Source organism: Mchenga conophoros, linkage group LG22, assembly GCF_057382185.1.
Source record: "Mchenga conophoros isolate Kocher_MC1m ecotype Shallow Benthic linkage group LG22, M_conophoros_male_GT1.1, whole genome shotgun sequence".
In the NCBI taxonomy this organism is placed as follows: Eukaryota; Metazoa; Chordata; class Actinopteri; order Cichliformes; family Cichlidae; genus Mchenga; species Mchenga conophoros.
The window spans coordinates 8,603,252-8,627,627 of NC_140546.1; the positions used below are offsets into that span (position 1 = coordinate 8,603,252).

The window sequence follows — 24,376 nt, forward strand, 5'->3', positions numbered from 1 at the left end:
CCATCCTTATCCTTATCCCCTACTGTGCATTTTGCAGGTTTTTCTTTTTAATTATTATCATTAAATGTGCAATGAGGTGCCCAACAGTTAGTCCGGGCTTATCCACATTTAAAGTAAACACAGGTTTATGCAGCAATTATCTGCTGTCACGAACCTTGGATTTATTCAGAAACAAGCAGTTATTTTAGATTTCAGTGGCTTTTAGTTGCTTTATTTCTAAGATGTTGTTTACCCCTTTATGTGCAATTTCTATTTATAGTATTTGTCTTTTGTGGTGACAGTCTAGTATAAAACCAATAGTATAAACTAGTATAAAAGCAGCATGGTAAGTTATGGTTTAAAGACAGTGGCTTTTGATTTTACCAGTTTATTGCAGTCGTTGCAGTGTCGCTGTGTGATGAAACAACGGAAAGGAGAGTGGTGTAACATTTTGGCAGCATAAAGTTAAGGTTGTGTCTGACTCCTTCAGACTCTAGAAATCTTTTGGTGAGTGGAGAAAAAAGTGAGCCCGAAAACAAAAGGGAGCGCGAGCAGAGCACAGTCTTACTTTTCCGATGTGTTTGCTTTAGTTATCGGTCTGTTGGGAATCCTGTGGCTTTCTCTCTCTCGCCTGGCTGTCGCTACTTGTCCTGGGAGTCTGTATGTGGAGCATTGATGTTTGATGTGACACTGTGTGAGCTAAAACATATGATGTTTGTGTTGCCTAAAGGCTAATAGCCTGAAAACTTTGTTCGTACTGCACATCACACACGCCCACACAGTGGAGATATACACGCACGCTCTGTCTCTCCCCCTCACCTACATTAAGACGATAACAAAAGTTCACCGAACCTCTATAACAAACATACCTACAGTTTTCTCCATCCCTGCCTCAAATGTGCACAATGTCGGGCTAAAAGGCATTGTGCACACATCTCACCCCTGGCCAGATCAAACCACGGAGAGGTCGATGAAGAGGAGAAGATGTAGGATGAATGATCTGAAGAAGGAGGGGCAAGTTTACTGGCTGCATTATACATGTAACAGAAAGTTTGGCTGAGCAGCCTGATGTAACACTAGCATTCATGCTTGAAGCTTGTTTGTATTTTTATCCGGAATCTGCTGGGATCAAGCACAACAGAGGGCACCTTCTTTTAATCACCCTTTAAAGCCGCATTTAATCACGGTTTTCCTTGCTAACAATGAGTCTTTGGGGCTGACTGTGCACAACAGCAGGATCAGAACAACGTGCATGTGCGCAAATGTTTTTTCCTTTTCCTCTGGCTAAACTCCCAATAGTTTCTCTATGCCTCTAAAACCTTATTACTGTTAAAAGGCTTTCAAGCATTAACTTGTCTTTGGTTGTTTTCACACCTAGTTTGTTAATTAAGTTCATTTATTCTGGTCCAAAGCAGTCACTGAGTTTGTGAACTTGTAGCTTTTTCTGTGATTTTGCTTCTTTTTACACAGAACCAATTCCAAGCAAACTCCCAAGTAAACCAAAATACGTCACTACAAACCAAGTGGCACATTCAGCCTCCTTATTGGTCAGATTTGTGTGGGACAGGAGCAACAAAACTAAATAAAGGAAGAACATGCTGAGTGTCAGACTGAGGCTGGATCGCTCTGGACTTTGCTTGGAACTGGACCGACACCAACTCCTCAAACGGGCTCGGTGCAGTTGTATTAGTCTGCACCTGTGCGATTACCATGTTCACATCTGCACAAGCGAAATGGAGCAGGGGGGAAATGAGTTTGATTTAAACAGACTAAACAGAGGTGTGAAAACAGCCTCACGTTGAGGTTGAATACATTTTAAAAGGTTTAGTCATGTCTCTGAGAATTTCCAGCACACAGTGTTGCTGTTTTCCCTTCATACATGTAGATCACACAAAGCCAAGCATTAAAGTTTGAATAAGCCTGTTCAGCCTTTTTAATTTTTAGGGAGAAGGGGCGTGTATTGTGGTATCAGTGAGCTGATTAAACGGCCTTTAGAGAAAGAGGTCATGGGGACACCAGTTATCTGCCCTTATCTCCCAATCTCCAGCCATCTTCTTCAGCTTCTCCTCAGGGGACACTGAGGTGTTCAAAAGTCACGCAAGACACGTAATCTCTTCATCGTGTCCTCGTGCATCTGGATCTCCTGAGTTGTACATGCCTGAAACACCTCACTGAGGAGGCACCCAGAAGGCATCATAGCGAGCTGCATGAACCACCTCGACCGGCTCAGTTTGATGTTAAGGAGTAGCGGCTCTACTCTGAGCCCCTCCCGAATGTCTGAGTTCCTCACCCTGTCTCTGAAGATAAGGGTGTCTGGACTCATTTCCGCCCCTTGTATCCACCATCTCATTCTTTGTCACTTTCCACTGTTCTTGGTCATAAATGAGGGCAGAACTGCAAATCAAGAAAATCAAGTTCTTCAGCTTCACCACAACGGATCAGTGCAACATCTGCATTTATGCACATTAATGGATATTTAAAATTTTATTCATGTCTGTCCATTCTGCACCCCCAATCAACAAGACCCTGAGATATTTGAAGACGTTCACTTTGGGCAGCAATTTCTTTCCAACCTGAAAAGGGCAATGTTAACATTTTCCAGATGGGAAAAATGGCCCTGGAATTGGTCCTAATTCTCATCCCAGCCACTACACATCAAAAAATCTTAAATATCCTCCGCCACCAAGGTTTTGGTTTAGATTGGGTTCTGTTTATTCTGTACACTAGTGAGCTACCAATAGACTGGTGGAAACCCACAAGAAGAAGGCCTTATGGAAATAGGGCCTTCTTATTGGATGTGATTATTGGCTTGAGAATGACTGTTACTCTTGGCAGTCTAACCCATTATCTGGCAATGATAATGTAGCAGAGTGCCCTGTGTGGGGGAAGTGTTTCAAATTTAGGACAAAGTGCTATGATTTGGGACAAAATTCATATTTTTTGGAATAATTTTCCTAAACTTAACCAAATATTTTGACTTTTTTACCACACGGTTCATTTTGAACTGAAACATTTGTTTACTTGGAAAACTTGTTTTTGTTTGGTTTATTTTCTTTTGTCCCTTTTGATTTATATTTTCATTTCAAGTTTGGTTTTAAATTTAGGGTTTTACCTGCATATATAATTGTTGGCTTCCACCACAGAGGTTTTGGCCTCCCATCAGAGGAAAATCACCAGGACTCCACAAAAATCCACCAATGGTGGTTTAATTTACTTGAACATCATATACACTATCATTTATCAAATGGCCATAAATAACAGGAAAATGAACAAACTTCTGTTATGTAAGATGACACAGACCAGCCCAGTCGAGCTTACATGTGTGATCACCCTCAAAGGCCCATTGTAAGCCAGTAGAAACTGAAATTTCTTGCAAGAGGTATTTAAGAAGTCTTAAATTGAACTTATCTGTAGACACCCTGATAACAGATTTTATTTAACTTTTTCCTATCAGTAGATTATCTTCAGAGCCATTGTGGTTATTAATGTTAAGTATATAAAAGCATGAGTGATTTCAGACATCGTCTTGGCCTCTGTTCAGTTAACAGGTTTGTGCATTTTGAGCTGCCAAAACTTTAAAGGTGAACACAGGGTTGGACTTGTCCCGTTCTCTGTTTCAAAGGTAGACGTTAAATTTTATTGGTGATAAGAAAGGCTCCATTTGATCGGGCCAGTGCCATCGTTAAGGTCATAAACTTTTATAAAGTTTGTTCTTTTTGAGCTTTATCACCAGCAGCACACAAACTCGGTAACCTAAAGCGCAGTTATTTAAAGATCTTGGCAGTCTAAAAGGTTTGTGTATGTTTCCTCAGACAATATAACCAATGAGCCATAATGAAAAGAATGATCTAAGTGAGAAAGAATGCTGACTCATTAACTATCAAATAACAGTATCATTTTTGCATGTAAAATTTATTAGGTTGAAAGTGCTGTCCTTGTTCTTCTGGTAACTCATGTGACCCATTCAGTGTCCCTGAAGGTTGCTCGAAACCCCCGGGGCCACAGGCAGTGATGAATGAGACGGTTTCTGTTTTATTGAGACGTAAAAGTCAGTTAGTCCCTCAGACAGACACTCAGTCATCCCGCCCACTCACAGCATGCACACTTTATTAGGGGGCCTGGACCCCCCACATGCCATGAAAATGGGTGATATCTGGCTTGCATTAACATACGCACACACAGACACACTCTTCTAATTTTCTCACTAAAGCTCGTGAGCATGGCGTGCTCATTTGGGCTGCCATCTCCCTGCGGTGACGCCGTCGTGCCTCTGTCTTTTAATGTTTTTACACAGGGAGCGAGCCACTCTGTCTAGAGACTGGAAGATCCAACTTTAATGCAAAAGAGGAATTAAGACTGCGGTGACTCTGCCAATGAGGAAAGGCTGACTAACCCTCCCAGACGTCACACATGTAGAAAGTCCCATGCTGGCTGTTTTTTTGAGTTTTTTAAGAATTTCACGGACACACTCGTCCAGAGTGAATTACTGTCACTCTGACTGTACTATGAGCCACAAGTGGTAGATAAAGGATGTGAGCCAATGCTGAAGTCTGGGTCTGGCATCGATGTCAAATGTTCATATTCGGGTTAAGAAGAAAATGGAGAAGAACTTTTTCTGTTCAGCAAACTTCTGTATTTGTGTGGCTGAGGTTCAGGAGCAGTTTGAGGTGAATTGGGTAGATTTTCTCCAGACTGTCAGTGCCTGTGATAATATTATCAGAGTAGCTCAAAGTCTTATTTGCATTTAAAACTTTTTAATCTTCACTGACTGTAGTGGATCATAACGCAAGTCCAGCTGAATTTGATTTATATAGCACCAGATCACAGCAACAATCGTATCATGGCGTTGAGATAAAGCTGCTGCAATCAGACAGTCCAACAAGCAGGACGATCATCTACCTCTCAATTTCTGTAACTACATGGAGGTGCTGTGGCACGCACTTCTGAGTCCTGTTGTTGTTTTACTTTATCACAATTTTAATGATATTTGAGCACAGATATCTCTTTGTGCTTGGATAAATGTTACAGAGATCTGGCGGTAGCTCTCTAGGCACATTTTACACGTGCGGACAAAAAAGTAGTGACACTGAATTGGTGTCCGTGCTGGGTTGATATCAGACAGTGTTTCCTATTGAATTGGATTCTAACCAACATGCCAACTCCAGTCTTGAACAGTGATTAATATACCTGGGTAGCCCACGTAAGTACCCTTTATGTGGGAGATGCCTGTAGATATCCGGACTTGAGGTGTAAAACTGTTGCAGACATGGGCAGCTGGACAGCCAAGCAGTCATTTGTGTTATACTGCTTTGAAGTCTGCTGCATGGAGCATATGCTTAGTTGGTGATGTAATGTAAATTCTCCACGAACAAGTCCATGCGGTCACAAATAACTGAGAAGCATGCGAATGACCGTAATAGAGTAATAGAAGGTTGGTTTGATGTGCAGTTTGGTTTAAATCTCAGTTTTTAATTTATTTGTCCAGTACTGTTTCTTCTGCTCCCGGCTCTCTCTCGGTGTGCATGACACCTGTTGTATAGTAAGTCCAGGACAAGCTTTTCATTTGGGCATGGAAGTTTTTCCTTATCCACATAAGGAGCTTAACCAAGTGTGGCTTAGATCATGTTAAATCTCTTATCGGTAAGAGTGTAGTAAAAATGTATCCCAAGGAGTCGCTATAGAAGCCGACACATGTATAGCTTTGAACTACAGGTGTTAATAATTTTCCAGACATGCACACACATATCTGATTAGCTCTTGGCATCATTATCTACTCCGCAAAGTTTTATGGCTTTAGGGATATTAATATGTTTATTTCAGATGGAAAATCAGAGAGGAGCAGTTTGTTGATTCTTCATTGCTTTATTTTCTTTTTGTCGCATCCATAAAATAAACCTTTAGCATTGTTGTAATCAGCAGTGGAGCCTCCTTGTCTGTATGGAAAGATGCTGAAAGGGAAAGGGGGTGGTTGGGGCTGTGGAAGGAGGAGATGGAGTTTGACTGGCAGGGACTACGAGAATGAGTCACTCATCCGGCTCCCTGAATTTGGAGCTGCAGACCTATTCTGGGCTGCGGTGACACGTGTATGTGTGCGGTTGTGTGCATAGATGCATGCACACTAATGTACACACATGGTCGAGTCCAATAGCTAAAGTCACCAGATTTGTGCTGTTAGCCTTGCCGCGCTCTGTGTGCGTGCGCGTTTGTGTGTTGGAGGAAAATGAAAGTAGTCTGGTGACCAAACCACAACACAGAAGCCAAATTTTAAACAGATATTTATCTTCTCTCTCCCTCCACTGCACTAAATTCCCTTCAGTAACACCACCACCAGTCTGCAAGTGACTCCAGCTCCACTGTGGCCTCCATCGATCGCTTCACATATACGTTTTATAAGTGGTTGAGCAGTCAGGTTCATAAGCATTTCAAAAGTAATGTAACTTTGTACTTTCAGTACACCACCATCACACTGGATTTCAAATGAAGTAAAGGTCAAGGGTTTTTCCTGCATTCAATAAATGTTGGCCTTCCCCCAAAGAAAAACTACCGTAATTGTAATAAAACTGTTATTATTTTTTTTAATTGTTTTAAGCATCAGCTTATCATCAGTCACATTTTTGTTAATCAGATGACCTAAAATAACAGGAAAATTCAGACTTCTGTTAAGTAAGTAAGATGACTCAGTGTTGTAAGTATATGTGGAACAGCTGGGAAATAAGACTGGTTTAATTGTGAATTTTAGCTTTAGTAAAATAATATAATTATCTAAAATTAGCAAAATGGGCTATTTATTTATTTATTTATTTATTTATTTATTTAAATAACTCACCTAATTTACATGGATTTGTCCGAATGTAAATACGTACATTTACTTGTAGCGGACATTTCAATGAGATTAATTTAATCTGTTTTGATTACTTAATAGGGATTCACTTTTGTTGCATGTTCAATTTCCGCTTCTTTTGATCGATCCCTCTTTCCCCTCTCCCTGAAATGAAAGCAGACCCTTGTGATCTGGCTTGATGACACTCGTTGAGGCACGTTACTTCTTCTTTTCTGTGGTTTACCAGCAAAGCATTCATGCTAAAGGGCAGGTTATTTGTGCATTTTGCCAGCTGACCGCTCAGTTTGATGTTATTAATCAGCAAAGCAACTTCCTGAATGTGATGCTTGCCAGTTTGTTGGGCTTAAGATCAGCTGACTTTCCTTCTGACAGCACAATGTTTCATTCTCCATTTGTAACTCACTGCTATTCGCAGATATTCAAGATGTCCTTCCAAATTCCACAATAACTACAGGAAGAGATCTTCAGTGAAGCAGTCAGGTAGCCAGGTGCTCATCACAGCCAAATGTTTTACAGTGTTGTCATTTTCTGGAAGGAAGGCATGCTCAGACGAGTTTGGGAGCATGCGTGCATGCATTTATGTGTTTTTCCTCTCTGGGAAAATAGGCCTAAGAGTGATAAATCTGCAACCTTGGCTCAGGGGCTGCAGATTAGGAGATAGAAGTTTGAGCTCTGAGATCATCACTGATGTGCCTGTTCAGGATTTTGTTTCTCATTATCACTGCAGTAATAATCATTTCCTGTGAAGATTGCCTACTTTGCTGCTTTTAATCTGTTCAGCCTTTTTTTATTTCCCACTGGCAATCCTAGTAGTTAATTATTTGTCTTAATGAGATTGAAAGGTGCCAAAGATGCAACTGAGGTACCTCAGGAAGACAGTAGTGACATATTTAAATCGGCTGCAGCTTTAAAGGAGCTCCCCCTCACATTAGAGTGTAATAACTGTCTCTTGACTGCACACGTTTAAACCGACCCAGGGCCAGCTTAATCACAGTTTTGGCTGACTTCGAGATAGTTTGGACCTTCAAGACGGGACAGTTTTCTGTCTGGCTGATTCCCAAATTAATGTGCTTTAGCTGTCTCTGCTCTAGTGAAGATGGTCTAAACATTCAAAAGGGTTTTATTAGCTTTACTAATGTGACAAACCTTCAAACTCCATACTTTCTATTGAGATGAGCATTACTAGTCAACCTTTTCGTCTTCTTTTAATAGTATACTGTCAGGTGAAGGCCGTTTGTACAGCCAACATCAGTCAACAAACACAACTTAGCCTATTATCTCCTTCCAGCTCAGCTTGTAGAACATGATTTCAAACTTTTTGAGTCTTTGGGTCAGCACCCATTTATGATGTTTGGGAATAATAAACAAAAAACACAAACCAGGAGAGGTCATTAAATAAAAACATGCAAAATGACCATCAAATATTTGTGATTAAATATTTACATTTTAAATAGAAACCTGAACTAAATAAAAATAAAGCCTTGGGATCTCAGTTACATGCTTCATTTATTTGACCTTTGTCTGATCTGGCATTTATTTTACATCTTCTCTTCGATGGGAAAAGGGAAGAGTGGCTGCTGGTTAGAAGAATGAAACAGAAATCGCAGAGGAAATGTCAACTAGTTTATTAACAGGAGATCAAAATGAGATAAATGCTATTTTTTTGTGGGAAGGCTGCAAAGTTTTCGCTTTTAAATCAAGTTGTGATATTCCTAAGTTTAGGAATGACATGTCATAAAGCAGATTTGTATTATGCTCATTGTTTAGATTTTTTTGTTTGTTTGTGTAAGCAGCTTTGCTTCCTCTTTGCTTTTTTTTTTTTTTTTTTTTTTTCTCAGTTCCTCCATACAAAACGTATTCACTCGACCTTTTATATCTCATTTCCTTTATTCTCTCTGATTCTCTCTCTCTCTCTCTGGAAAGCTTTTTGGTTTCCTTTGGCGTCATACTACTCTTTTTAGTCTCTTTGTTCCTTGGTGGGGAAATGAACATGTAAGGACACATTTCAGGCTCATATCCGTACCCCATTATAAGATTAGATTAAGGGTTTTTTTCCTTCTACTTCTTTGGTAAATGCTCATCCTGTCTGCATCTCCCCAACACTGACCTCTTCTCTTACAATCTCCTCCTTCCTTATCAGTGTGTTCAGTCGTCTGTCTCTTTATTAACGTTATGTAATGGAGGATCATGTGAGAGCGCAGGGTGAAGGTTCACACTGTGCACCTGCGAATACTCGTCCTCCTTTTCCCTTTGATCTCTGCTGGATTTCTTTCTTTTCTTTCACCTTTCTTCCTCTTCCTCACTCTCTTGTCTGCGTTTCCACCTGATTTCTTCCTTCCTCGTCCCATCCGTTTTCCACGACTCCTCCCTGCCTTTAAGCCGCTGGCTCCTCGATTCTGAACTCCATCCTTTATGGGTAATTATGAGATCAGCTCAGTGAGGAGCGGAGTTTTTAAACAGTAGTTTAAGGCTCAGGACTCCTCATTAGAGCAGAGTTAGACTGTCTGTTGTGTTGAAGAGGGATAGTTAACTTGGTGTGTATCGTTAATAGTCAATCACCTTAAACTCAAGTGATTTAAATTCACTATCCTTTTTAATATAGATTCTCTGCATCATTTAAATCCTTTAATTTGGAGATCCTATAGAGTGGCAGTTAAGTGTTAAGTGAAGTTTAAACTTTATCTTAATTCTTTTCGCATGTGTTTATTTGCGTTTTCCTCCAAAATATGACTTTCTGCAGATGCCAGTGCCGTTAACGCCCAGCAGAGATTCCCCGTTTCCTGCTCTGTACCCATTTGTTTCCTGCCTTTATGTGTTATCCTGATCCCTGCACTGATTTAAAAATAAATAAATAAAAATCCAGATTTCAGCAGTGAGCCAGCCTCCTCAGAGATTTGAGCCTGGTCAGCTACCTCTGTGGGTCTCTCTCCATGGCCCTGGATCATTACCCTGCAGACAGACACACACCGACCTTTCCAGTAGCTAAATATAGGTCCGCCAAAGAATAGGAGGAAGGGAGGGAAAAATAAACGGGGGGATAGATGGATAGAATTAACAGCATGTTAAAGAAACTTGTTGGAGAGAAAGAGGCAGCCTGTGTTTGGGCTCAGCGGCTGCAGGCCTTTTTGGACAATACCCCAGTGATGGTTATCGGTCATTATGAGTACCGTTCCAACTGGAGTGACGTCAGAGTCCGTAAGAAAAGCAGACCTGCGTGTTAAACCCGCTCACCCTGTGATTATTGCTGCACAGATTGTGTGTTTCTCTTGGATGGGAGCACGCAGGTGGCTTGGGACTGCAGGCTAATAGTAAATGAGTTTTAATGCCCTGTACTTGGCTATATATAGACTCCAGCGAGGCCTGAAATCGTGTGCTTCCCCCCTCTGCCCGACAATCAGAAATTCTTCCTGTCTGGAGCAAAGTTTGCCAGATAGTACAAGGGTTTTTTTTCCCTTTGTCTACTTAAGTTTTCACTGACTTGTGGCCTCCTGCGCCATCAGCCGTGGACTAAACCAGAGCAGCCATAAAACAAGCTGCATAATAGCTCAGACATGTTAACACTTTACTTGCTGCTGAGGAGTATTTCTCTAAGCTCGACGAGTTTCACGTGTTGGCATTATGTTTAAAAAAAGATTCCAAATTTTTTTCTTTTTAAGAGTTTCTCTGGAATATGGCGTGTTTACAGTCCCATAACACTTCTCTAACACTTTGTACACAGCTCTAGTGTGAATAAAAACAGCAAAACTGCCAGCAAAAGCACACACAAGACACATTTTCTGCATATGTTTTTACATGCACACTTAACAATAGAGATCAGTAGTGGAGGATCTTTTACTTGAAGTACAAGGCTTTGCTCTTTGGTCATGACTGGTCGGTTGACTTCAGGTTTTTTTAATTTTGGTATTACGTCTCTGAAGTTATACTATCAGGCGTGGCCAGCCGGATAATAAAGTCTATGGGTGCAGCGGAAGCACAAACTTCTTGGAAGGACTGTACCACTCTGAGCAGACACTGATTACTTGTCATTCCCAGTGGCCACGCCCCAAATTCTACGAAACAATTGGATGAGTTGTAAAAACTAATTCATTGCACAGTTTTTTATGAAGGGGGAAACTAAACAAAGGTTTAGTTTTTGTTAGTTCGTTTTTGTTAATATACATTTTAATGCTGTTAAACTGGGCCTAGCATTAGATTTACTTGCTTTTGGAGCCAGCTTCAAGTGGCCACTAGAAGAACTACAGTCAGTCTAAGAGTCTGCAGTAGGCGGCTCTCTAATACTTGCAGTTTGACAGGGTTCTTCCTGCATGCACAATGACATTTTGGTTTTGGCTTTACCAGGACTGTAATAAGTCATTTTAAACAGTTTTAATTGGCTTAAATTGAAAGAAGAAAAAATAACAAAATGCTGAGCAGCTATGGATGTGAAATCGGCCCTCAAATGGCAATTTTTGAGCCAAAAAACTTTCTTTGTACCGCTATCAGAAGCAATTGTGCTTTTATTACTAGTTACGTGAGGGGGTCTCCTTCATTATTATTTTGAAACCCTAATATTCTTAAACAAGATTAATTAGAAGCGTGTCATAAAGTTTAGGGTGCGCTAGATTCCTAGGGGTGGTCATAGTTTGTATGAGTCAAAGTTTTATTGCTTCTCTAGTCTTTTTGATCTCCACCTCTCTGGCTTTTAGCCTCAGTGTGTGTTTTTACTCGCACTGCGGTAACCACCAGCTGTAACAGATGCACCTCCAACTGGACCCTCATTGGTGCATCTGTTGAAATGCTGCACCATCAGCGGTGCTTGCTGTCTGGCTTTCTGGGTCCGTCTGTGTTGCTTCTGAATCAGTTTAGGAGGCGTGAATGAACAGGTCTTGTGTCTCTTTTGAACTGAGATGTAAACTGTGTACAGTACTTTTAATGCAGATTTATCGTTGTGATGGTAAAAGCGTGCCTCTACAGTGCTTTCAGGACAGGCCAACGTGTGTTTTGTAAACACGGCGTGACAGTGAAGCAGGGCTCTTCTGGCCAAGCGGCTTTAGACAGATCACACCCTCACGCTGCAGCTCTCTGACTCTGCGCTGCAAACTCAAAACTCTTTTGGCAAGTTTCAGTAATCGAATCATATTTTGTCTTGTTTGTCGTGACTCGGCCATTTATTTTTAGAGCTAAAAGCTTTTGTTGCTAGGAGACTGTGTGTCTTAGAGGCTGAGTGAGGGAGGGAGGGAGGGACAGTATGAAAGAGAAAAGAAATGAAGAAAGGAAGCGATGGCTGCGGCGTTGAGGGGGAGAAAGGCGGAATCTGTGAAAGGCGAACGACAAAACGAACGAGCTATGAGTCAGCAGGGACATCTGCAACACATGCAGTGGGCATGGTTGCTATTTCTGTGTTCTTTGTCTGTGTGCTCTGTGCACCCACGCATGAACCCACTTACCTCTCGCCACTAACCTGTGTTGTGTATCTGTGTACTTTGCGAGATATTAGCTCGCCCACTTTGATTCAATCCCCTCCTCCCCGCTGTGCGTTGTATGTGTCACCGGGCATCTGTGCATGTACTACATGTGCACATGTGTGTTTTTCATCGGCGATTGTGTCACAACGCCTAACCTGTCCCCAGTGACAAGAGCCTTATTGTCCGCTGTATGAATCATATGCTTGTACCCCATTAGTAATCTGCCTTCAAATGGCTGTTAGCGACTATCACAGCCAGCTCGTCTGTCTTTTGGCTCTCTCTCCGAGCACCATTGGAGATCAGATAGCAGCATGTTGTTTATTAGTCACCGGGAGCGCGCCTGTTTTTCAGGATATTTTTTACTCTTCCTTACGATTGCTTGAGTTTTTTAGCTGCCAACTTTAAAAAAAAGAAAATACTTATAGTTGTAGCCAGTATATTTGCAGATTTGGAGAGTGAAAGTCACGTCAGAAAACTTGCACTCCTTTAGTTTCTGTCACATGTATAAACAAAGTTGCAGTGTTGGTTACTCGTATTCAACAGGACCAAACTTTCTCAAGCCCCCTTTTTTCTTTTTGTAACTCCAAAATCTGTGTGAGATAAGTGAAGGCAAATAGCTGAATTATATAACTGTTGTACCACCTACCTATTGCTGAAACATTATGTTAAGAGGGGCAGCCAATCAAAAGAAAGGTTGCTAAAACGAAGGTGGTATAGCTAGTATGGCTCACAGTCAATGAACTGAGAGGCTGCAGCGAGGCCCGACTGCAAGTTAAAGATTATTTTGAACCGTGAATCATGCAGAGCTACTCTGACCGTCCATGAATAAAAAAAAAATATGTTGCAATACAAATTTAGATGACTAATGCGCTTGGTTAGGTCAGTCAGTTTGAATTCATAAAATGTCTCCATCACTGTGATGTGATGACTCAGGCTTATGGATTGAACCCCTTGATGCAGGAACATTTATGAAATATCACATTCATTTGATGGGAGAGAGATGGGGGGGCGTGATGAGTGATAGCATGTATTACTTTTGGTTTAGTAGACGAAGCAGTGCTGTGAAGTTTTCTTGCAAGATTTGGAGTGTGCTGAACAACAAAATGTTCTTAAATTTGAACATTACTCAACTGGTGTGTCTCCGTTACTTAGCCAGATGTTGATGCACAAGGAGCTTGCACCAGTGTGGCAGCATGCCGGTGTTTGCAGAATTTGAAGTCCTGTGATGATATTATGAATGGTTTTTCATGCTCTAAAGGATCTGCTTCCATGGTTGAGTGGTATGTGTATATGACTTCTTGTTATGTGGCTGCGCTGTGTATTGTAAACATCAGCCAAGTGCCTTTTTGTGGCTTTCTTTCTCTCTGTATGACTGATGTCTCCATAGGTCTTAGTTTACGCACTGTCTTTTGTTGTGGTTAGATGTTGCCAGTTTTGGTCGGTTATGCATTACTGATACGGTCTGCTTCTGCAGCTGATACTTACACCGCCATTTCCCTGACTTATGTATTCATGGTGAGGCCCAGCTCCACTTTGCACACCTGATAGTGGACTTTGGTTTCCAACTGGGTTAGTTTTTCCATGACTCACTTTGACTCCATTTACACCTGCTAATAAAATGTGATCTGTTAGAGAAAACACATGTTAATTTCAAAGTGGATTGTAAACACAAGCACCGCTGTGGTCTGAATTTGAATGTATCGCAGCACTGCGAACAGTATCAGCACAGGCAGTTGTATGTGAAAGCAAATCACACGGTGTGTTGAGGATGTGCTACCTGTTTGTGTGTGTGTGGTTAGGGATGATGTGACCCACTGTAGAGTTTGTCATCCACTCAAGCTTCACAAAACACCTTCACACATGATTTGTTTCTGTCATTTGTTGCACTTTTAACTGGTTCACAGTGAAGGACTCAAATAGATACAAACACCTCTGTAGCAAAAATGACCTTTTGACAGAAACACTGTAAAAAGCCCCTTTCTGCTCCGATTAAAAAAAGTACATTTTTTGATAAACTGGCGTCTGCTGTTTTGTTTATTTCAAAGAAAAGAGCGAGTGTGCACAGATCCAGGCTAATTATTTTGGGTGCCAGACCCAAAACATAATATGTCTGCATGCTGTTTGGCTCGGTTCATAAAACATTCATACAAAGGCAACATTCTGATCTCTCTCTTCTAGAGAAGGCCAAACCTACAGCCTTGGGCCTGTTTTAGACTTCTGCAGGCAGACTTTGTAGGGCCTACGACGTAACCTACGCAAGTGGCCGATGTCATTGCTGGCATTTGTGCTGGTGCATTATGTATTAATTACCTTGTGGTCCTGGTGTTTTATGTGCAATGCCAGATGACAGAAACTAATAAAATGCTCTGACTTCTTTCCCTCATGGGTCTCTACTCTTTTCAATCTACTTCTTTGTAGATTCCCTCATGTTCATTACGCAATCGCCTTCCAGGAATTTGCTGACATTTGTTAGTCTTGATTTTGATTCTATGGTTCTCATTCATTACATAAAGACAATGATTGTTATTTTCTCACTGATAGGTGAGGTGCACATAAGGTTACAGCGTAGGGCTTCAGATGAGTTTGCAGTTATTATGTAGCTACAGCATGAAGGACATAATGTTTGGACTTTTAGGAGTGTGAGCTCTTGTGTTGTAACTCATGAATGCAGTTTCCTGCAGCTATGAATGAAGCACCGTTAAAGAGCCACAGGTCTGAGCCATCATCAGATTTACAGCCATTTTCCTCAGACAGTGCTGTGACACTGAGTTTCTTTGATTTATTCTCAACATGGCTTCATTTTGGCCCATGCAGCCGAAGGGCCAGTGAGCTCATTCAATGGCAAGGCGTCATCCACAACTTACAAAAATCCCTATGATACTACAGTTTGCAACAATAACTAAACCTCTAATAGTGTAACAACAGTCTTAAAGAAAACCTATTCATAACTGATCCCCATCCCAGTAAACAGTCAGTGAAGACAACAAGCGAAGCGCAATGAAAAAGTCCTAATTGATTTGAATCAACATCTGGACCCCAGGTCCACATACTGGAGTTTAGTTACCAGGTGTGCACCTTTTTATTGATTCTCACAGCTTATGCCCCTCTTTTCTGTTTTAATGTCATCTTATCTGGTTTTCATCTGGTATTTCGCCTATTTTGTGTGGTTGTTTTTTGTGTTATTGGCTGCTTTTATGGTGCTGCCCCAGAGCGCTTTCCTCTCACATGTTGACAGGGCCATAAAGGATAAAAAGAAATAAGTATTTCCCAGTTTACTGCGCCAATTTGTTGGTTGCATACTCTTATACATCGCATGGCTTTCTGCATAGCATGGTTATGCAATGGCACCTACCTTTCAGCATGAGTGTCTTGCAGTTTAATCAAACTTGGTTCAACGGGCCACGTCACACAGCGTTACAGTCCAGCAGCCTTGAGCATATCGTTGTTAACAGTTCGCCGTCATTGCTGTATAGATATGACAGACTTTGTAGAGTGTGGGAAACTGATTGTAACCTTGGTATTTAGGATAGTGTGTTTCTTTACAGTTACATAAACACACACACACACACTCACAAAATTTAACATTGTTATATTGTGCCCATATGTTTCCCACCCTCAGCTTTCTCAGCCTGATTGCCAAGGCACATCTGGTCCTAATAAGATGTGTTTGTGTGCGTGTGTGCGCGTGCCCCTTTGCTATGCAGCCTTTCAGCCTGGCCTTCTGTAGAAGTGGTGTTGAGTCTTTTACTGCCACCCACTGCTTTACAACACAAAGCCTATACTTTAAACTTTCGGGTAATAGTGCGTGTGCTCTGGTGAGATTGTGCTCTGATAGCAGTTATAAAAAACCACAGCTTATATTTTGTCTGTGCATATTTCAAGGCCTGTTAATCTGTTGTAACACTGCTGATTTTCCAGCTTTGATGCTGATAGCAGGGGAAGATTTGATATGACTGCAATCTGTGGGAACAGATTTAACCGAAAGTGCTCATCACCAGCTTTCGCTGAGGCACCAAAGCCTTGCAAGGAGATGTTTGGGGATTTCTTCAAGTTTTTTTTTTTGCTCCCATCAATCTTGTGTCTTATATCCTTTCTCAAATATTCCCCTCCCCTAGCTTAGCACAGTTCCTTTGTCACCTGTTATGCTCATAGTTTAAAATCCTGAGGGGTATTAGCTTTAAACAAAAGCAGTTTACAGCTGTTGTGATGTTGACCCTGGCAACAAAATGGCCGCAGTCCAGTCCAGTCGACAATTAAAGGCTTCAGAGGGATCATAGTTAATCACATGCAGATCACCAATAACATGACTCAAACACAAGACTTTTCCTTGTCACGATCATCCATCTGAACGCCTCTCTCTTTCACCCCAGGGTTTGCCTTCCCAGAGTGGGCCTACAAGCCAGAGTCGAGCCCGGGCTCCAGGCAGATCCAGCTGTGGCACTTCATTCTGGAGCTGCTCCGGAAAGAGGAGTACCATGATGTCATCGCCTGGCAGGGAGACTACGGAGAGTTTGTCATCAAGGACCCAGACGAGGTGGCCCGCCTGTGGGGGGCGAGGAAGTGTAAACCGCAGATGAACTACGACAAGCTCAGCAGAGCACTCAGGTGGGACTAAAGAGTGGAGGGATGGTTTTAACACAGGTCTAACAGGCGTCAGCTTCTCAAACACGGTTCACTTTATATTTTGAAACACACCTTCAGCAAGACTTTAACCATTCAAACAAGACTGCAACTCGCATTTATGAACAATATTTTCCACACATGAGATGAGTCTGGATTGTGCTTTAATGGTTCCCTCAGTTTATTTTATTTTTATTTTTTTACTCCTTTACTCTCTTAGAGGAAAATACATTATGCATTACACCCTGCAGTCATTCTCAGGGATGAAACTTGCTGATACTACCAACATGAATTACTGCGTGTTTGTAGTGGCTCCCCTTTTGTGCCTCAAGGGTTTAAGGTTCAACTCCAGACAGGAACTTTTGTCCTCGATGCTTCTAATTTTCACTCATTATCTGGTCACCCAATACTTGACTCCGGATGATCGCAGGTCCCTGAAGTCTTTTAAAATAAATGTGATACATAGTTGGTTTAAAAAAAAATCCCTTAAAATTTGTGTCTTTGCTCTAAATTCAGTTTGAAATGTGTTATTTTCATTGCACATGGAGAATTTTTGCCACACAATGCCACTTATTTCACACTCTCACACTTGGATCAGAAACAGTCCCACTCACCAACAGGCTGCACCCAATCATGGTTAACCTTGTTCACATATAGTCAGTGAATACTTAACATAGTTGTTTATAAGCAGAAAAGATAAAAGTATATTTAAACACTTGTTATTAAAACAGCTTTTGTCTTTGTAGTTTAACCTTTTTGGTGATGGCTGCCTGTGTAAATATATACAGGGATAGTTGGCAATAGACCTAAAATGGTTTGTTTGTTTGTTTTTTAAAAGAAGTGCAGAAGTCTTTGGCTGGCAAACACTCAAACAGAGACACCTGAACCTGATGATGAAGAAGACGTTCGGCAGCCAGTCTGCTCATTAGTTTACGGAAATGAAAGATGCAATTTTAACAGCAAATGGCTTGAGGATAATTGTAACTCCTGATGATTAAAAGTGTTCCTGGAAATGATGAACAACATACTTTATTTTATCTGAAGTGACCTTTTCCCCATTTGGAAAGTGTTTAGTTTTGTCCTTGATTTAATTAAAAGTGTTGCTTAAAAGGTCTGAAAGTGTGAAATTAAAAAGTTAACCTTTGCTGTGCTTGCTAGTTGGCGCCAGGTTGGTTTATTATTTTAGTAAATCATAAGCACAGTTACCTGTTGTTTCTAAGATCAGTCCAGTTCAGATCTGCACTACTTTAATGAGCTTTAGACTGTGTCGGAGTAAGCTGCAACACATTAGGTTAACCCTTTAGAGCCGATCGGAGCGGGAACGCTCTGTTATGCGTAACTATTTTTAAATCCCAGTAGCACTGCAACCACGTAAGCTAGCGCAAAAATTTTTTTTGCATATGAAACCGGAGGAGTTGTACTTACATCTGATGCCATCAGCTTGTCCTAGGTCACGGTTTCCTTCCACATAAAGCTTTGCAAAAACTGCATAAAAAGCGCTTGCAGGAACAAAAACACAATATTCCAGAAACACGCTTTGCCGATCCGATCAGCCGTTCATAACACTTCCTACTTTGGAATAGACGTCAGCGCGAACTTTTGCATTTCCGCCATTACCTGCCCGAAACCGGAAGTGACGTCATTTTCGCGGAAATGTAGTCTTTTTTGCGATCAGGGCCTCAGGGCCTATACTGCTCTTTTTAAAAGTTATCTTTGACTTTATGACTTTCTGTGTCGTTTCTGGGATGCTTAGCACTCATATTGCACTGCTGGAAATAGTTTATTTTGATGCATATGCTGCTTTTTTGCAAATTTGCAGTATAATATTTATTTTCATTTTTCCTGCAGTGTATAAAAATTGGTGTATTTCAAAAATAAAACTATGAAGACACTCAAAATAAATTTCCTGTGGTGGGAAACTATTTTGTGCAACTTTTTTGTATTTACAGTTTTGAGGGATAAGACTCTTAAATTTCTCTAACTACAAATATATGTTAAAAAATCAAAAACGATTTTCAATTTTTTTGTAGTTTATTGCACTTTTTTGCAATTTATGTAATTACTATGCACTTAATGAATACATATTATTAAAATCTGGGCTATAATGGTTGTATTGATGTATAGCAACTTGAAATGCTCCCAAAAATGGCTCCACAGCATGTAAAAATATAATATAAGCTCTGGCGGACTTGGTTCTATGGTAGGTCTTAAAGGGTTAATGATGGTTTCTATTTACTTTAAATGTATTTATTTTTTTCCCCCTCTAAATTATTCAGTTGGTCACCACTAACATCCCAAGTAACCAACCTGTAGCTAAGCTTAAAGTAAGCTTAGGTCTACTCACTTTTCCGTACTGCTGTAGAAGCCTTCATCACCAAAGCCGAGCCTCGTTACACCTGAGTTTTATCCATTCCACATCAGGACTGGAGAGCTAGGATGGCTCGTATTTGTTGATCTATTAACACCAATGAAAAACAGCCAGCTTTTCCCAGCTAGCTGATACTAATGCTAAGCCATATACAGTGGAACCCCGACTTATGAATGCCCCATTTAACAAAAAATTCAAGTTACGAAGGCACTTGACGGCAATATTTCTGCCCGTGTTACGGCAAAATGCCCGTGTAACGAAATCCGCTGGCTCTGATTGGCTGAGCCCAGAATCCCTACAATGCCCACAATGCCTTCCGAATCATGTGACAACTTGTGCTTTGTTTTATTAGCCTATAACTTATCGTTCACTCAAAATGGGTGCTTCGACTTTGGAAAATTTTGTTTTTATGAAATCTATTCACAACGCAGGAGGGTAGACAGTTTCATAAATGTTAAGTTACAGCAGCTTGAATCGTGTTGTTTTGAACCTCGGGTGAACAAACTCAGTAAAGTGTGCTGGATTGATTTTTCAAATGGATCCTCTTTGAGGGTAGTAAAGTACATCAAACCACAGGGTTAGGATAACGGTCCATTCACACACAACAGAATTGGACTATGATTTATTTTTAAATTATACCGAGTCTCTTTTTTGTTTTCTGTTCATTTGAACTTGCAGGTGTTGAAAACAAACTCGAATGATATTTGAAAAATTGGAGCTGAAGAATAGCTTTCATTATAGTTTACCATGAACTGTGCTCTATTTTACAGTGAGAGACAGCAGACAGACTCTAAACTATGGGGGGGGAAGCTTTTTTTCTTCATAATTCTTTTCAGATTTCTGTTTATTGTTCAGTAATAATTCATCATAAAGACATTTAGCTACATTTCTTACTTAGTTTGAGCTCTTTTTTTTTTTTTTTAATTTTTCTGCCTTTTTCGTAACTTTGATGTAGATTTTGTTTGATTTTCAACAGTTTGCGAGGTGGAAGAAAGGGGAAAAAAAAAAACAACTGGTGTGTAGTCGTGATTTGTGCATCTGCGCGGCATGCTGAAACTCCAGGGTGTCAGCCGATTTAGAAACATACACCTTCACCCTCTGCAGAGCACATGTGGGATGCTGCAAATTGTTATTTAGCTTCCAGTCTGTTCTTGTGAACACGCACACATCCAGTCACTGGTGTCGCCTCCTGTGTTGTAGGTTGGTGTGGGATATAGTTTGCTATGGTGATGACTAGTTATGCTGCCTCGTCACCACACATACACACACGCGCGCGCTCCTACAAACACACACAAACACTTAACACCTTGTTATATGTCAGCCCTCCTCCAGCCCATCTGTGTTGTTTGTTGCTTCAACTTTATTTTTTCCAACATAACTTCATATGCCTGCATATTTAAAGCGATGCTTTCCAAGCTTGAATTCAGATATCAACACCAGTTTGTTGATCAGAAAGGGACGATGATGATTTTCAAATTAGAATCAAGTATTTATTTTGCAGCATTGGTTGGCTGTTAGTATACCCAACAATAAAGATAACCAGTGCAACACAAGTTGGTGTTTCTGACTCATTTTAACTTCCGTTTGAGGTTGTATGGGTAGGGTGGCTAGCGCGTACACACATCCGCCACAATCCCCTAATCTTTTTTTATTTTTATTTTTGCTGACTACTTTTTTGTCGAATGCATTAAGCGAGACAAACAACAAGCACCGCATCGATTCTTTCGAGCTCCAGCGCAGCTAATTGCACCTACGCCGGATAATGCTTGCATTTCAGAAGAAGCAATCGTCTGCATGTTGCTCAATAGTGTCCGAAACAAAAGCTTCATAAAGCTGCGCAGAGCGTATCAGTACAGGAAGTCACACCCAGGAACGGCAGAGAGTCCGGTCAGTTTTCAAAATAAAAGACTTGGAGCAGACAAAATGTTACGCTTCTGAAATGTCCACATTTCCACCTTCTGATAGTTCTTGTTATTGCACTGTCCTGAAGAGTTTGTAACCCCAACTCGAAGACAAGATCCTCTCTAAAGATTCAATGATGAGGCCATTGAGCCAGGCATTAGGGAAGACATAATGAGAGAGGCTGGGACTAACTAGTTGGCTACCACTGAGCTTGGAAATTAAGAGAGATTCAACCACTTGCAGCCAAATACACAACAAATCCATCACTAAGAAGTCATTGTACATCATAAAGGCTCGGATTTTAATCCCCACTGTAGGAGCATTTCAAGCTTAACATGTTTAAAAGACAATCAGTACTAGCAGTTTTTGGTGAAAGTGTGGTTGCATCAAAGTCAAGTCACCAAACTGTATATTCTTTTTTTAAAGTTAGGTTTTATGAGTAAATGAAGCCATTCTGTTTACCAAATGGCCCAAAATAACAGAACACACTAACAACTGCTAAGTAAAGCAGCACTCATTGCCTTAACTCTGTGCAGGCCAATGGTGCCCATGTGTGCTGTTACCCCCTGCAAAGACCTATTTTGAGCATAGAGGAAAAACCATCTGAAGTGACAACACATCAGGAAATATTTGGCAGCATTGTCCTTTAAGTTCAGTCTGAAACCACTGGGTGATAAACTGGGAGCCCCTTTGATGTCCTCTGTGAACTGAAACTTATTAAACTTGTTGCTAATACACAAAAACAGACCAAATGTGAGTGTGGGCATTACAGGGCTCTTATCCCCACGAAGGAACTAAGCCACAGAGAATTAACAGTATATTAACAGTCAGTTTGATATCTCAGCAGTTACTTTCTCCCTGCTCTCAGTGTTTCACATCAAGGAGCAGCTGGAGCCAGGCTCTGCTGTGAATGCCTTTTCTGTGGTTTTCTAAACCTTTTTAACAACGAGCTGTTAATTAATTCTGACGTCGTCAGAAGAAAGTCCTCTTCATCTTTGATTGATGCTTCTCGCCGCCTTTTGAAGCAAACACGCGCCGGTACACACATGAACGTTTCTTCATTCGGTGCGTGTTATCGAGCGTATGTGTTTTTGGGCTCCTTCATATCTGCATGTGCGTTCGCTGCACAGAAGTCGCGTCTGTACGGTCCAAAGTCCTTTCTAGTTTGTTTGAAGGAAGTTCAAAGACCACGAGGCCTCGAGAGAACCGGGGCCCCACGATGTGAGTCTGGCTGCCCCATGTTGACTCGGTGCTGTTTGAGATTGTGTATGCGTGTTTCTTTCACACATATGTGCCTGCCCTTTTCCCCGATTTGTTCAAAGTGCCTTCCATTTATCATGTCAGCGAACATTATGTCCACCAGCTTTCACAGCACGCACAGCCCTGATATTATTAAGACCCACACACAGATCCTGCCATTCAATGCTGTGTGTGTGTGTGTGTGTGTGTGTGTGTGTGTACTGATTTGTTATGAGTTTTTCCACCTTTTTTGTTTGCACTGGGTTTTGCCTGCACGCTCCTGTTAATTTTTCACCTCTACATAGTTCTCAAGTGTGGAAACAAATAGCAGTAGATGCCATTTGATTGTGATTTGACTTCATATTTCAAATCAGCTACTTTACAGAAGGAGGAAGGAAATAAAAAAACTTTATTGTTGTGAGGCTGAAGGCTTGCACAAAAGATTGAGGCGTCCACCAAAATCTTTGTTTTTCTTAACGCAAGGTTTAATTTACAGAGGTTTAATACGTAATTTGATTTATTAAATGGCCAACGAGTAGAAGAAAGGTAATACTGATTCATTGCCTAGTCGCACCCTGAGAGGCGTGTGCACCCAAAGCACTAACTAAAGTATTTCTTCTTAACACCTTTTATTGTTAAGTTACTGTGATGCATAAAGGACAGTAAAGCTGTGTGGAAATGAGCCGTCGTTTGGCAGCTCCGTCAAAGTAAACTGACAGAAAAAGCTTCTTTCAGCTGCTCCCTAATTCACATGATTTCTCTATAGATTTTTATCCTTACACAAACCCAACGGGATTTAGAAAACCTAAAATGATGTGTCACACATTTATCTTAGATTTTTTTAAAGATGTCCTGATACATAAAACCTGAGCGTTGAAAGGTGGTGTCCCTTGTTTTTCACCTTTTTCTGTTTTCCCTCTAGTTTGCTGTGCATGTCGGTAGTTTTTGTTGTTGGCTTGCCTGTTTTCTGCCTGCGTCGTATGTTTGAGCCTTTGTGCCTGTTGTATATCTGCCTGTAGTGCTGTGTGTGTGTGTCTGCGTTACATCTGCGTGGGCGTGCGTAGCAGTCGGCTGTCAGAAGAGGCCCTCCACTCATTGAGTCGCTGAGGGGCTGGGTGAGCTCCTGTTTCACTCACGGTTGTTCTCACTTGTTCCAGACTCCTCTGACTAATGCTCACACAGGAGCAGCTTCATTATTACCACTAATATTACATCCATGATTATTGGCTTTCTGTCACTTGCAGCGTGACTCATTGATTGGAAGAATATTTCACTTTGCAGTTACATCACTGCACAGTTAATATAAACGTATTCCGGCTGTTTCAACTGCACGTGTTTGGCTCTTGGGTTATGTATGCATGTTATTTGTCCACAAATAAACTATTGATCTTTCTACGTGAACGGTTATATATGGATCAATGGCCGCATTAGAGGCAGGCACACAAGCAAAATACTCGTAGCGTTTTATATTCAGCCACCTCCGACGCCGGAGAGCAGCTCAATACAATTTATTAACACTAAGAGGCTTATTTTTAGCTCTGTATTCACAGAAATCCATATTTCTCTCTTAATATGTAACCACTGAGCTCATCTGCACATGATGCCTCCGATAATGATGAACAGCTTCTTAGATTTCTCACATTGAAGTGACCGGTCACAGCTGAATGAGAGACACTGATGCCCAAGTTTTTTGTAAAGAAATATGAATGTAGTTTGTTCCCGAGGCTATCGGTGAGTCACAGGGAGCCATTTTATCGTCTTTCAGAGCTCGCTATTCACTCCTCTGCATCGCTGTGTGTATTGACGATGACTAATACAGCCTTACTAATGGAGCCGCCTGGGTAAGACGGAGTCTGAACGGCTGTCTCACTTCCTTAAGTAATCCCAGAGAGAGCTGGAATTTAACTGCGAACAGCTTGTTTAATTGTCTGCTGTACACTGAGCAGTGTAAAGCTACGACGCAGGGAGGGCTCTGAACAGCCA

The 24,376-nt window shown here is 41.1% G+C and overlaps 1 protein-coding gene across 1 annotated transcript in view; it reads left to right on the plus strand.

Moving 5' to 3' along the window:
* Positions 1-24,376, plus strand: part of erf (Ets2 repressor factor) — a 47,234-nt gene that overhangs the window by 11,934 nt on the left and 10,924 nt on the right. Inside the window, exon 2 of the mRNA XM_085261989.1 lies at positions 16,635-16,869. Within this exon, the coding sequence (XP_085118115.1) occupies positions 16,635-16,869 (235 nt within the window). The remainder of the gene's footprint in view (positions 1-16,634; positions 16,870-24,376) is intronic.